This window comes from Quercus suber, unplaced genomic scaffold (assembly GCF_002906115.3).
Source record: "Quercus suber isolate HL8 unplaced genomic scaffold, Cork oak 2.0 scaffold_517, whole genome shotgun sequence".
NCBI classification, from domain to species: Eukaryota; Viridiplantae; Streptophyta; class Magnoliopsida; order Fagales; family Fagaceae; genus Quercus; species Quercus suber.
The window spans coordinates 556,647-568,858 of record NW_027069966.1 but is presented as its reverse complement, the minus strand read 5'-3'; the positions used below and the strand labels follow the sequence as shown (position 1 = coordinate 568,858).

Here is a 12,212-nt window from a genome sequence, read left to right as displayed (position 1 = left end):
CAATGCTTAGTTTCTGTTTGGTTGCTACGAAAATTAGCGCTTTTCCGTGAAAGAAAAAACGGATATATAAAGTTTTAAGTCTTTCAATTATGTTTTGTAGATAAACGAATAAAAATTGACCCTTTTTTTTTGTTTAATTTTTATAAAAATTATAATGCAGGAAGCAAAAGATTGCACAACATAGAAAGTCTCTTCCAATCGCTTCGGGTATTTGACTTATTACACTGTTGCTTTCTGTTTTTCTTTTTCTTTTTTTTTTGCTGTTTTTTAGTTTAAAGTTTCAATCTTTGTTTTTGGGCTTTGCTTATTAATGGGGTTGTTGTTTTTTGTTTTCTTAGTTGAGAAAAGACTAGTTGATGAGGTGAGAAAGAATGATACTTTGATTATTGTTGGTGAAACTGGCAGTGGAAAAACTACCCGTAAGTTTACTTGTCTAGAAAGAATGTCATGGTGATTATTATTATTATTATCAATGAATGGTGTATTGTGTGAATGGTGCATGATAAAGGTGGTGTTGGTGGAACCATGTGAAAGTAAGGTTGCTCCAATCACAACTTGCCACATTAGCAAGTTGTGAAAAAAGACATGTCCCTAGTATTGTGTGTCTTTTTACCCCCAAAAGTACCCTGAGCGATTTTAGTTCCTAAAGTTTAAAGCGATCGCCTTTAGTCAACAAACTTAAAATGATCACTTTTATTTGCGAAAAACTTCAAAGTAATTGATTTTATTCCCGGACACAGCTTAAAGTGATTGCTTTTTAGTCTATAATGTTTCAAATGGAATGATAACGTGTGAGTTTTTGGTTTGGCCATGTAATCTAAAGGACTAAGAGCGTTCACTTTAAACTTATATGGACTAAATTGCTTATGGGTTACTAACTATATATTTCTGCCTTTTTTTTAAAAAAAAAAAAATGATACAGTGGATTTTATTTTGTAGAGTTGCCACAGTTTCTATTTAACGCGGGATTTTGTCGGGATGGGAGGACTATTGGGATTACTCAACCTAGACGTGTTGCAGCTGTGACCGTTGCCAAACGGGTTGCTGAGGAATGTGATGTGCAGTTGGGGCAAAGAGTTGGGTACTCCATTAGATTTGATGATACGACTTCTGGCTCAACTAGGATCAAATACATGACGGATGGGTTGCTATTGAGGTAAAAAAGTGTTACCACTTGGTTTCCTTTTTGTCATTGTGTCACATTTTCACCTAGAAGCTGCATTCAGAAATTTTTTATTATTTGTGGTGATAATTGTAATGACCTAAGGAAAAGTGCTAGTCACATTTGAGCTATACCTCAAAAGGACTAGCACAGATGTGGCTAGCACTTTTCCTTGGGTCGTTACAGTAAAATTTGAAACTGTATTTTGATTAATGTGTTGCTTGTTGGCTGGTGTCTCGATGCTACTAGAGATGTGAAAATATTATATCGTTTGATGAAGGAGATAATGGATCATAATATAAACTAGCACAGGTTTCAAAGAAAAAATTCATTACACTAATTTATTACCAGCATAAATAATATATTGAAGTTTGTGGGTTTGTTGGGTGAATAGATCAACCAAGGATTGGTAAAAATGAGGCCGTGGAATATGAGAAGGAAAAAAGAGCTGACTAAGTACTAAGAATCCTGTGAAATGTTTTGGATTGTGTTGTGAAGTTGGCCCGGAAGTTCAAAATATCACATTTTTTGCTTTGTTGTAAAAGGGTTTGTCAATATGACTTTCTATCCCTGAGATTTTCTCATGTTTGAACTGATATGAGTTTTGATGCATTCACAGGGAAGCATTATTGGATCCATATCTCTCTAAGTATTCGGTGATTATTGTTGATGAAGCCCATGAGAGGACTGTCCATACTGATGTTTTGAAAAAAAAAAAAAAAAAAAAAAAAAACCTGGAAAAGGGGTCAACTTTGGCTTCGTGGTTGGGGAACTTGCGGTTGAGTTGGTTAGGGTTTTCCGTAGAGTTTCTGAGACCTCCTTGCGCCATTGAAGGCATAGCGATAAAATATACCTTTCAGCACCAACACAATCAGAACTCCACGGACTCAAACGCCGACAACCCCGAAACCCACCAAACGCCGATGCACACAGAGAGGCTGAGCGTGAGAGGAGGCTGTGTGTTCTGCGTGATGAAGACTGAAGAGAATGAGAAGAGAGATGGGGTTTAAGGTTGATGAAGCTCAGAGAGACACAGATTTTGCTTGTATAACGGTTTATAGTCCAATGCCCACCGTTTCAATAAAAATAAAATAAAAAATTTCAAACTTTTTATAATATAAATTTTACTTTTTATTATTATACCATAATTTAAAGTTAATTGAAAATTTGATAAAGAGTTTTATAATAATTTAAACCCTTTTTAAAATATTTTATAACAAATTATAGTTGATACAATATATTAGATTTTTTTATATTAACCATCTATATTTGTTATTTGAAATTATTTTTAAGAAAACATAATGCATTTTATATTCAATTAGTATTATATAAGGTAAGATATTTTGTAAATAATATAATTTGTGGTTGAAATTTGTTTCTAGTACCTCACAAACATTTTGCCTTTTATACGTCTTGAAAGACCTAAAAAGGAAGTATATATAAGTACATATATTTTTTTCTTCTAAAAAAAAAAGTAAATATATTGTTTATGTTAGAAAAAAAGAAATACAGGACTTTAATAACGCTCAAAGACTGTTCTATTTTGTTAGATAAAGATAAATAATTTGCAATCATAAAAAAAAAGCCTAGGGTCTGATGAGTATTATACGATTGTAGGTGAAATAAATTTTTATCACACCTCTATGTTTTTTTTTATTGAAAAATGTAATAATCCCAAATTATAATGGATGCAAATTATTAACTTTTATCCGACAAAATAAAGGAATCTTTAAACATGTGCGCAAGCGTGTGCTCAAAGGCTAGTATTCCATAATTATCAACTGTTTTTGGCAATTTTGTTAATGTAGTAGTAATCAATTTATAGTGTTCATTGCACATGCATACACATTAACTCATTAAGCAATAGATATTTCCTTGTCACAAATAGGGTGTACTAAAGCCTTTAAAAATTGAACTAATTTTGAACAAACCACATGAAAGAATTGTAATAAAATTTTAGTAAAAATGGAAGCATGTGCTAAGTTTAGTCGAGTAAGAGTTTGTAAAATAGAAGAAATAATTTACACTTCCTAAAATTATTAAATAGGTATTTTAGGTAGAAGTTTTAAGAATATATATAGATTTAGGCTATGTTTGTTAAATCAATGTGATGAAAATATAATTTAGGAAATGTCTAAATTTTATTTTCCTTATTTCTACATAAAATTAAATTAAATTTGTCAGACTCATTTGATACACTTTAAAACAAAATCATGCCTTTTTGTAAGGCCAAGTTCAAGTTGTAGTTAGCTAGAGTGCAAGGCCAATTGAATTGTGCCTAGAAGCAGTTTTTATTTTCCAACACCTAATTGGATCAAGTCTACCATCTAAAATATAAAATATGCTTAAATAATAGTATTACTAAGTTAAAATTGTTAAAATCTATATCTATTAATTTTTATGATCAGTACTAAATTCAGTCCCATATTTATGGGCATATCTAAACTTTTTTTTTTTTGGGTGTGTTTTTGTTTTTTGTTTTTAGTGAAGTATAGAAAAAAATTACTTCATTTTTAATCGATTCATTTATCCAAACTTTTATTTACACCTCTTTCCTCAATTGTTTCTTATATTTTTTTTAAGAGCAAATTCTGATTAATTGATAAGAGTAACTTATCTTTAATGCTAAAATTTTTAGCCACTTACTACACATCCATAACTTATCGATTCCAATTTTACATTAAATCACACTTTGAGTAAGCCTAAACCTAAACTCTATGTCTTGATCATAGTTTGCCAACATATACACATTGAAGTTCTAATACCTTAGTTCATAAAGTTCTTATTATTATTATTTAAAATTTAAGTATAAATTTATTAAACTTCTACTATTTAAAAGGAGAAAATCTTTTTTTTCTCTCTCTTACAGTCTCTTCTATTGGTGGTTTTAAGTGGTAAAATATTTTGTTATCAAATAAGAGATTTAGTGTTTAAATTTTATCTGCACTAAAAATTAATTAGTCTAATGATAAAATGTAATTATTATCGAGTGAATCCATTATTAAAATTCTATGGTATCTATAAAAAAAAAATAATGTAATTATTATCGAGTGAATCCATTATTAAAATTCTATGGTATCTATAAAAAAAAAAATTCTCATTTTTTTTTTTATAATTCAATAATTAGGGGAGTTGAAATTTGAATATGGAGGTTTCCAAAACTACAAGGCTTTAACAAATAGGGGGGGCGGTGGGAATCTTGCTTTGAAGTAAGCATTACATCCAATTAAGCCCATTTTTTTATAATTTATTTGCTTATAAGTTCACCAGTAACTCCGGGAGGAAAGCCCTTAAAAATTAAAAAACACATATTTCCCGCGACGCTAGAGAGAGAGAAAGGGTGTTAGATCCAAAAAAAAAAAAAAATGTAAGCCTCTCTCATAACGATTTCAATCTTTGGCACATTGTCAGTATGTTATATCCAAATATTTTATAGGCCCATGACCTGTTTGATAAAATGTTTGAAACACTGGTCCTATCTTGTTAACCATGACTGCATGACCTGTTTGATATGTCTTATTCTACTACTATCGTGTGTAGACATTGCCTCCGGTGGAGAGTGTTCACGAGACTAAGCCGAAACAACAACCTGAGAAAGAATGATATATGGTCTTTTAGCCATAATGTTGGAGCTGATTTTAGTTTCTGGACAGGTAGATCAACACGACAATGTATGTGGCCTATCTTTGAAGCCAAATCCAAGTTTCAAAATTTTTGCGTGTTTTTCAGCTTCATTTAATTGTTACGATCATTTTCTTTTTTAATACCCAGAACTGTAACATTGTAATTGCTACTGTGTTTAAGATGTAATTGCACTTAAAATGTTCGAAGTAATGACTGAAAGAAAGTTAGGTATATTTTTAGTTTGGTTTCCACAGCAAGGTTTTTCATAGTGCTTAGCTCTAGCCAACGAATCATGGAAATAACTGACAATTCATTGGAACTAAATCTAATGCAATGAGAAAAGTACTCACTTTCAGCTAATACAGGGTTATTGTAGATCATATTTTATTAAAAGCTTTAATTTTCTTTTAGAAATAGACTTATATGGGAATGTTAGACTAGAGGATGTTTTAATAGCTCAAAATTGAATATAACCAATGCAAATGAAAAATACATGGCTAAATGCTTAAAATACACATTACAATCTTCAAGTTCGGAGTCAAATCTAAATCAGTTTAGTCGCTCTAATATGCCCCAATTATTACAACAATGTTAATCTAATGTGCAACTTTTGTTACAGTCTAGCCTGACTAAAACAATGCCTTTTTTGGTCCAAGGCAACATCATGCGTATGAGTTAAAAACAAAATTCTAACCGATGTTGATAGACCACATTAATATTATTGTAATATTCGAACGTGTAAATTATAAGTTTTCATGGTTGAAAGACTAATTTAGATGCAATCTCAAACTTTGAGGGTGTATAGTATTTAAGCCCCCAAAAAAAGATTTAAAACTTTGTACAAGCCATATGAATTTTTGTATATTTATTTTTTAAGATAACCCTCAACATTACACTGGGAAGCCAAAATACATAAAGGTCACTTTTAGTTAAGACCTCTCAAAAATCTTTGGAGATACAACATTTAAATTTATAAATTTGTAGTGACATTAAACTATGGAATTAGGGCAGGGAAAAGGCTAATTATAACAAAAAAATAGCATACATCTCCAGCAAATTCTTCAGGTAGTAGCTAGTTAAAGTAGGGTTTGATCTGTACTAGTGAGAAAATATTTAGCAACAGCAGCAAGACAAAGCTTACAACACCAACTTTAAGAGTAGATAATGAATTTTATTTCCAAATGACATTAAATATTAAAAAAATTAGTTAGTTGACACGTTTCAAAACAATGTTGAAAACTAGCATCTCAAGTGTCTAAAACTCGAGTTCCAAGATAAAAATCGAGTTTTTAAGACTTGACTTGTGGAGGAAATCGAGTTTTTGAGACTCCAGTTTGGAAATCGAGTCTTAAAAACTCGATTTTCACTTCAGTTTTTGCTTTTTGGATCTCGAGTCTTAGAGACTCGAGATGCTAGTTTCCAACTTTCTTTCTAACGCACCTTAACTTACTATATTCTCCCTCCTCACTGTGCTATTCTGCACATTCCTCCATAGATAATGGACCCAATGATTCTTTTTTATGCTTGCTATAATTCTTGACACTAGATACAAACTCGCCAGTGCGTTTTACAGAAGGGTTTTTCATAAATGATGCATACGAATCAATTTCTGCCCTCGTTAATGTGGGTTTCAAAGAACCCTTAACAATCTGGAAATACCGATCACACACAACAGTAGCAGTAATGTCTTCCCTCAGAGCAACAATTCCAGCTTCCCTACACAGACCCTCCAGTTCAGCTCCTGTGAAAAGTTCGGTATCCTCTGCTATTCTTCTCAGATCAACATCCAGTCCTATTTTCATATTACGTGTATGTACACGAAGTATCTCGTACCGACCTTCTAGATCGGGTCGTGGTACATATAGAACCTACAATTTCATTAATAAAAAAAAAAAAGACAAGTAAAAAAAAGACTTGCCTAAGACCCAAAAAACTAAATATTTAACAAGACACTAACAAGCCAATACTTTCTTTTTTGATAAGTAAGAAAGATGTATATTGAAAAAAACTGCTTAAGCAAAAGAGCACAAAGCAAACCAGAAAAATTACAAGTAAAAACCACAAAAAGACCAATACTTGTTTCCCACACTAGACTATAACTATAATTGGAACAGTATATCATACATAAAAGAGTACCACAAAAAGTTCAGGAATCTGAAGCAATTTAGTGCTATATCATGCAAGATGACGAGGATGCAAACTGATTCACTAACTCGCTATTTTGAAGTTCATAATCTCAAACTTTGCACTACCTAGAGAGAGACCAACTTTACAAGTATAATACTCACTATGAACATGAAGGAAACAGTTAACAAACTTTCTTACCAGATCAAAGCGTCCAGGGCACATAAGTGCAGCATCAATTGTGTGAGGACGATTTGTAGCAGCCAAAACAAGAATTCCATTAAAAAGAAAATGAGCATAAACATGAATTAGAGGAAGAAACTAGAAGCTCTCTCCATTTTATCCTAGAGAAAATTTTAAGATAACTGGAAAATAAAATAATTATTGGGAATGAATGCTTACTATAGCCTCTTCTAAACCATCCATTTCAGTTAGTAAAGTAGATAGAAGCCTCTCTCCAACTGTAATGTAGCTGCTTGAACTTCCACCTCTGCCATTTTAAATAAAAATAATAATAATCATATAAAGGAAGAAAAAAAAAACTACAAGTTTATTAATTGTGTTTGGATCCCATCCTAACACCTTCCATTGAAAGCCAGGACATAACCTAGCTCTCAGTGCAAAAACCACCAAAAACCGGTTTAAGTCATTAATTAAAAATCTTAACAGAACTTATACATCACACGATCATAGTTTTGCAACATTGAACACTAAAAAGGTTTTTGGGGATTTTTGGGGGGGGGGGGGGGTGTTGAGTAAAACAAGCTAAATTAAGATTACATGTACTATAAGGCAAGTTGGTTAACAAGTAAACCAGGCTAGCTGATATCATACTTAATCCTGCATGGCAATAAATAGTTCATGGTTCTCTATAGAAAATCTGGTTGGAATTTTGTGGACCAACTGACACAGTTCAACCACCTAATTCGTTCAGGCTTTGTATCACCAAGCAACCATTTTGAGTTTCCAGAACAGCAAAACACATACATACTAGAAAGGATTTGACATGTGCTGTACTTCTTGAATCATAGGAGTTGTAGGGAGACGCACAATCAAAGTGATTTCATGCTGTCATCATTTGAAAGTGAACAGATCAATCCTTAGAATAAAAGGTTTTAGAAAATTTGACGGAAATTTCCTCTTGTAAGTGATTAATATTAAAATAAAATAAAATAAATGAAAAAAAATAAAAAATAAAAACCTCATGTAAAAGGATGAAATACAGATGGTCTTATTTTAAGTATTATGAAAAAAAATATATATTCATTTATAAAAAAATTAGCAAAGAAAAATTATTCCATTTCCCACATCCTTTGTAAAAATATCCAAATTATACAATATAAATTTTTACAACTAGAATTGAAACAAAAAAATCGACAAGCATGATATCCTGTGGAAACCAACAGAAAGTGAACACTTACATCACAATCCTTCCATGTATCGCATCCCCACAATCATGAGTTCACATTATGTGTTCTTAAGTTGTGCAAACATATCTTCGCATGTACCACAAAGTTTTATCTAGGCATGCTTGTGGAGGTTAGTGTCTAAACATATCTTTGCATGCACCACATAGTTTTATGCTAATGTCAAAACACGTGGAGGTTAGTCATATTTAGCATGTATTAACAACATGACACAAACAAACTAACCGTTTAGCAGCAACAACGTCTGCCTCGTCAAAGAATATTATGCTTGGTGCTGCAAGGCGAGCTCTCTGAAATGTGTTCCGCAACAAAGCTTCTCCCTCTCCAACATACATCAAATACAATTCTGCACCACTAATTCATACTTAATGAATTTCCAAGGCGTACAAATCTAAAAGGTTGAACATAAAGATTTTCATAACCATAAGCCAAAGCCAGACATAAACCTAATCATAATCTGTTAAGGGATCAAATGTCAGGAAGGGCTCTTTTGAAGATAACAAAAATAGCCATTTTGGGAGTGCCAAAGAGAACATTTTGCCATTGGAAATGTCATTTTGTTAAATTGAGGGAGAAAAAAAAAAACTCATCCAATAGCTTGTTAGTTCTTTAGGAACTATTCAAATTAGATAAGGAAAATCCTTCATTTTTTTTCTTTGTTGGTCTCTTCTTATGGCAAGTCCCTAGATTAGCTAATTCTGCACGGATTTTACTGTTAAGTGCTACGCTTGATTTGGAGGGATTAAGGGATTGTTTTAACCTCTAAGTTCATTATTGGTTCAGTCTCCTTGGCCACTGTTTACTACCTGAAATATCTCCAGAGGTTACAGCTCATTGACTAGCCCATTTGCTAATCTCAAGATTGTTTTGTGATGGTTAACATTTATTTTGTCTACCACTTTGATTGAGAAACCAGATAGTTAAATTTGAAGCTCAGTCTCAAATGCTTCTTTTTAATTTTCTGATGAGTAATCTCGATGTGCATATAGCAGGTGATTCATAAAACAGGTGGATTTCAACGCTAAGCATATAATAACATCCAACAAATGCGGCATGAGCTACACATCAGTTGCTGGGACAAGCAAAAAGTTCGAACCTCAGGGAAAAAAAAGAAGCTTGGGCGGCATGAGCTGCAGCTTTAGCAAGGGTCGTTTTTGAGCATCCTGGAGGCCCATGGAGAAGAATTCCTCGTACAGGAGATATTCCCAGCCTTGAAAATGCAGCAGAATGTTTAATAGGCCGCTCAACAGCTTGCTGGAGCTTTTTCTGTCCAAGAATATAAAAAAGGTGTCCTCAGGAGTTCCACGTGGCTTTCAATGCAAAATGAGATGTTTATATTACAAACCTTCAAATCTTTTAGTCCTCCAATACCTTCCCAAGTCACCTTTGGGATTTCCACAGTAACACCTCTTGTTATGCTGCGCCCAACTATGGTTTTTGCATGTTCCCAGTCTTCAATTGTTAAGCTGAGCACACTGGCATCGTCATTTGCATCAGAAGACCTTTTGACCGCAAATATGGTAGCCTCATGACATAAAGCTTCCAAGTCAGCCCCAACATAGCCATTGCAAGATGCAGCTATGGTCCTTAAGTCAACATTGGGATCTAAAGGAACCTTCTTTGTGTAGAGCTGAAAATTAATTAACACAAATAATGTCAACCTTCAGCCAATAATAGTGTACTTAACTATCCAACCTCCTACTAAACTAGCTAAAAGATTTAAAATTAGTTTGAAGCACTAATGGCAGCATTTTGGGAGACTGATGAGTGTCATAGGATAATGGACCCAAGGATGGCTCATAAATTTAAGAGACTCATGCTAACCTTGAGAATTTGAACGCATTCCTCCTCAGTAGGTGTAGTAACTTCAACTTCAGCATCAAAGCGCCCTGATCTTCTTAGTGCAGGATCAATTGCACCCACTCTTCGTACACAGAAATCAGATATTAAAAAAAACATTTAGAGGTTTATACAAACAGTACAAAATACAAAACAAAGGAAATGGAACTGGAGCTGGAAATTATATGATATTGAACTCATAGTATAATTCAATTGCCTTAAGTTCTGTAGAAGATCAGGTAAACTCAGAAAGTTTAAATCACTACGAAACAACAGCTCATTGCCCACAATAAGCCTTTTGAAATAAGCTTTGACATAGAACGAATGGTAATAACCAATTATAAAATTTTCACACAATTCAATTTAAGAAATTGCTATAATCAAGATACAATAAAAAAAATCACAGAATTACAACAGGAAAGCTACAGAAAAATGCGCTAAGGCAACCTGAAATCATATATTTGTAGCAACTCCAAATATATTCTATAAGTCAATAACCAGTAATGAAAAATATGTTGACAAAGTAAATTTCTTAAGAAACTCTTATAGATGTACAATAATCAAGTTTGTAGGAAAATAGAGCAGCAGAAACTCTAACTCTATAGATCTGAGAGAGACGATAACCTGTTAGTGGAGGCAACTACGACAACTTGTGGTGCAGAATTTGAGGAAGGTTTACTGGAGTTCATTAGTGTAAAGAGTTGAGAGGCTACGCGAACATCTTGCTCCCTTCTGCATATGAAACATCACTTAGTGCAGCTATTACAAATTTACAATCAGTGTCACAGGGACACAGTTCAGTTATATGCCATGTTCCACATCATCTTATAGGCAAATAATGAAAAAAGCAAATGGCATTATATCTGCTGTGCGCCTCAAATGTCAACACACATGTGCACGCACAGAACAGTTAAAAAGATAGGTGTTGAAGAGCAGATAGAGATCAGAAAAGTTTGAGTTTTTGGCCACTAGAAATTTTATCTCATTGCTCATGATCAACATCATCCACAGTTCAATTACCAAGGATATGATACTCACAATACCACCCCCCTTGACTAGAGCCTAATGAAACTACAATAATTCCAATTCCAAAGGGCCAGAAACTCAAGCAAAGCCAACTGAATGCTTTTCCTAAAATTATACTCCGTCCATGAAGAATGACACTCCTACTCTACCTATAGAAACAACCCATTTATGACTCCAGCCAAGAAGACTAGTAAAAGAATAAGATTTCTAAACTTGTAAATAGAATAATACAACCCATTAAATAGAATAATACAAATACAGAAATACTGCACTTAAGATCTCTAATAAAATTAGCACAGATGCAAATTCCTCACATATAACATTGCAAACAAACCACAATTAACAAAAACAACAAAATAATGTGACTAACATATTTAATCCAATGAAAGAATGAACAGAATAAACAAGACTTAACTTTTTAAACAAAAAAAAACTTACTATAGAAAGACATTTTGGCCTCTCTTTCTCACTCAAAGAATTTGATTAACTCTCTGGGTGTTGTTGGTTTATGTAGTGCAATTTGATAGTGTTTCATTTTCATGCAGTGTTTGGCCTCTTTGTATGTTTTATTTTATTTTATTTTTGGATAAGATGCCTCCTTTGTATGTTGGTCTTTGTTGCTGTGTGCCGCTGGATTATCTGAAACTTATCCTTGACATTTCGAGCTTCCGCCAAAAGAGAATTTAAAAAGTCTTCTTCCATAAACTTTGGGATGAGTATGATTTGCAATAAATAAGGAGAGAAAAAAATAAATCTCTTCAAAGTAAAAAATTTAGGTACAGCTTACCCTGAACATCAACCATACACTGGTTTTTACAAGTAAGATGGCTCATGATAAACAGCAAAAATATATTAAGGTGACATCCTTCCTCAGATAACTAATCTGCATAATTTTGTACTTTCTATGCAAGTTGCTTCAATTTTTCTCACCAGAGACTTGTAATCAGAAATTATGGCACTTAATTGTCAGATAGTTCATCATTTAAGCTCAGCTGGTGGCTATGATAAAA

At 33.0% G+C, this 12,212-nt stretch overlaps 1 protein-coding gene and 1 long non-coding RNA gene across 3 annotated transcripts; one reads left to right on the top strand and one right to left on the bottom strand.

Annotated features, from left to right (window-relative positions):
* The first annotated feature begins 114 nt into the window (after positions 1-114).
* Positions 115-1,870, top strand: LOC136061395 (uncharacterized). The gene is made up of 4 exons (XR_010625046.1): positions 115-207; positions 339-419; positions 940-1,156; positions 1,782-1,870. It is a non-coding gene; the product is annotated as an uncharacterized LOC136061395 (long non-coding RNA).
* Positions 1,871-5,806: 3,936 nt separating this feature from the next.
* Positions 5,807-11,477, bottom strand: LOC112039841 (cell division control protein 48 homolog B-like). 2 transcript variants are annotated; one of them, XM_065763647.1, is made up of 7 exons: positions 10,801-11,459; positions 10,162-10,261; positions 9,683-9,967; positions 9,434-9,603; positions 8,563-8,691; positions 7,313-7,400; positions 5,807-6,626 (listed from the first exon to the last, which is right to left on the bottom strand). In XM_065763647.1, the coding sequence occupies exons 1-7, from the start codon at positions 10,863-10,865 to the stop codon at positions 6,585-6,587; spliced, it is 879 nt and encodes a 292-aa protein (XP_065619719.1). In that variant the 5' UTR covers positions 10,866-11,459; the 3' UTR covers positions 5,807-6,584. The 2 variants fall into 2 exon arrangements, with proteins under 2 accessions (XP_065619719.1, XP_065619720.1); XM_065763648.1 differs by lacking the exon at positions 5,807-6,626 and having other exon boundaries at positions 7,315-7,400; positions 8,563-8,683; positions 10,801-11,477.
* Positions 11,478-12,212: the final 735 nt, after the last annotated feature.

Bases quoted from the DNA above. Each gene is read 5' to 3' on its own strand.
- LOC112039841 (XM_065763647.1), bottom strand. From the start codon at position 10,865: ATGAACTCCAGTAAACCTTCCTCAAATTCTGCACCACAAGTTGTCGTA. The intron at 7,401-8,562 runs GTTAGTTTGTTT...TTAAAATGGCAG, and splicing joins GACGTTGTTGCTGCTAAACG to AGGTGGAAGTTCAAGCAGCT. The intron at 6,627-7,312 runs GTAAGCATTCAT...GACCCGATCTAG, and splicing joins ATGGTTTAGAAGAGGCTATA to AAGGTCGGTACGAGATACTT.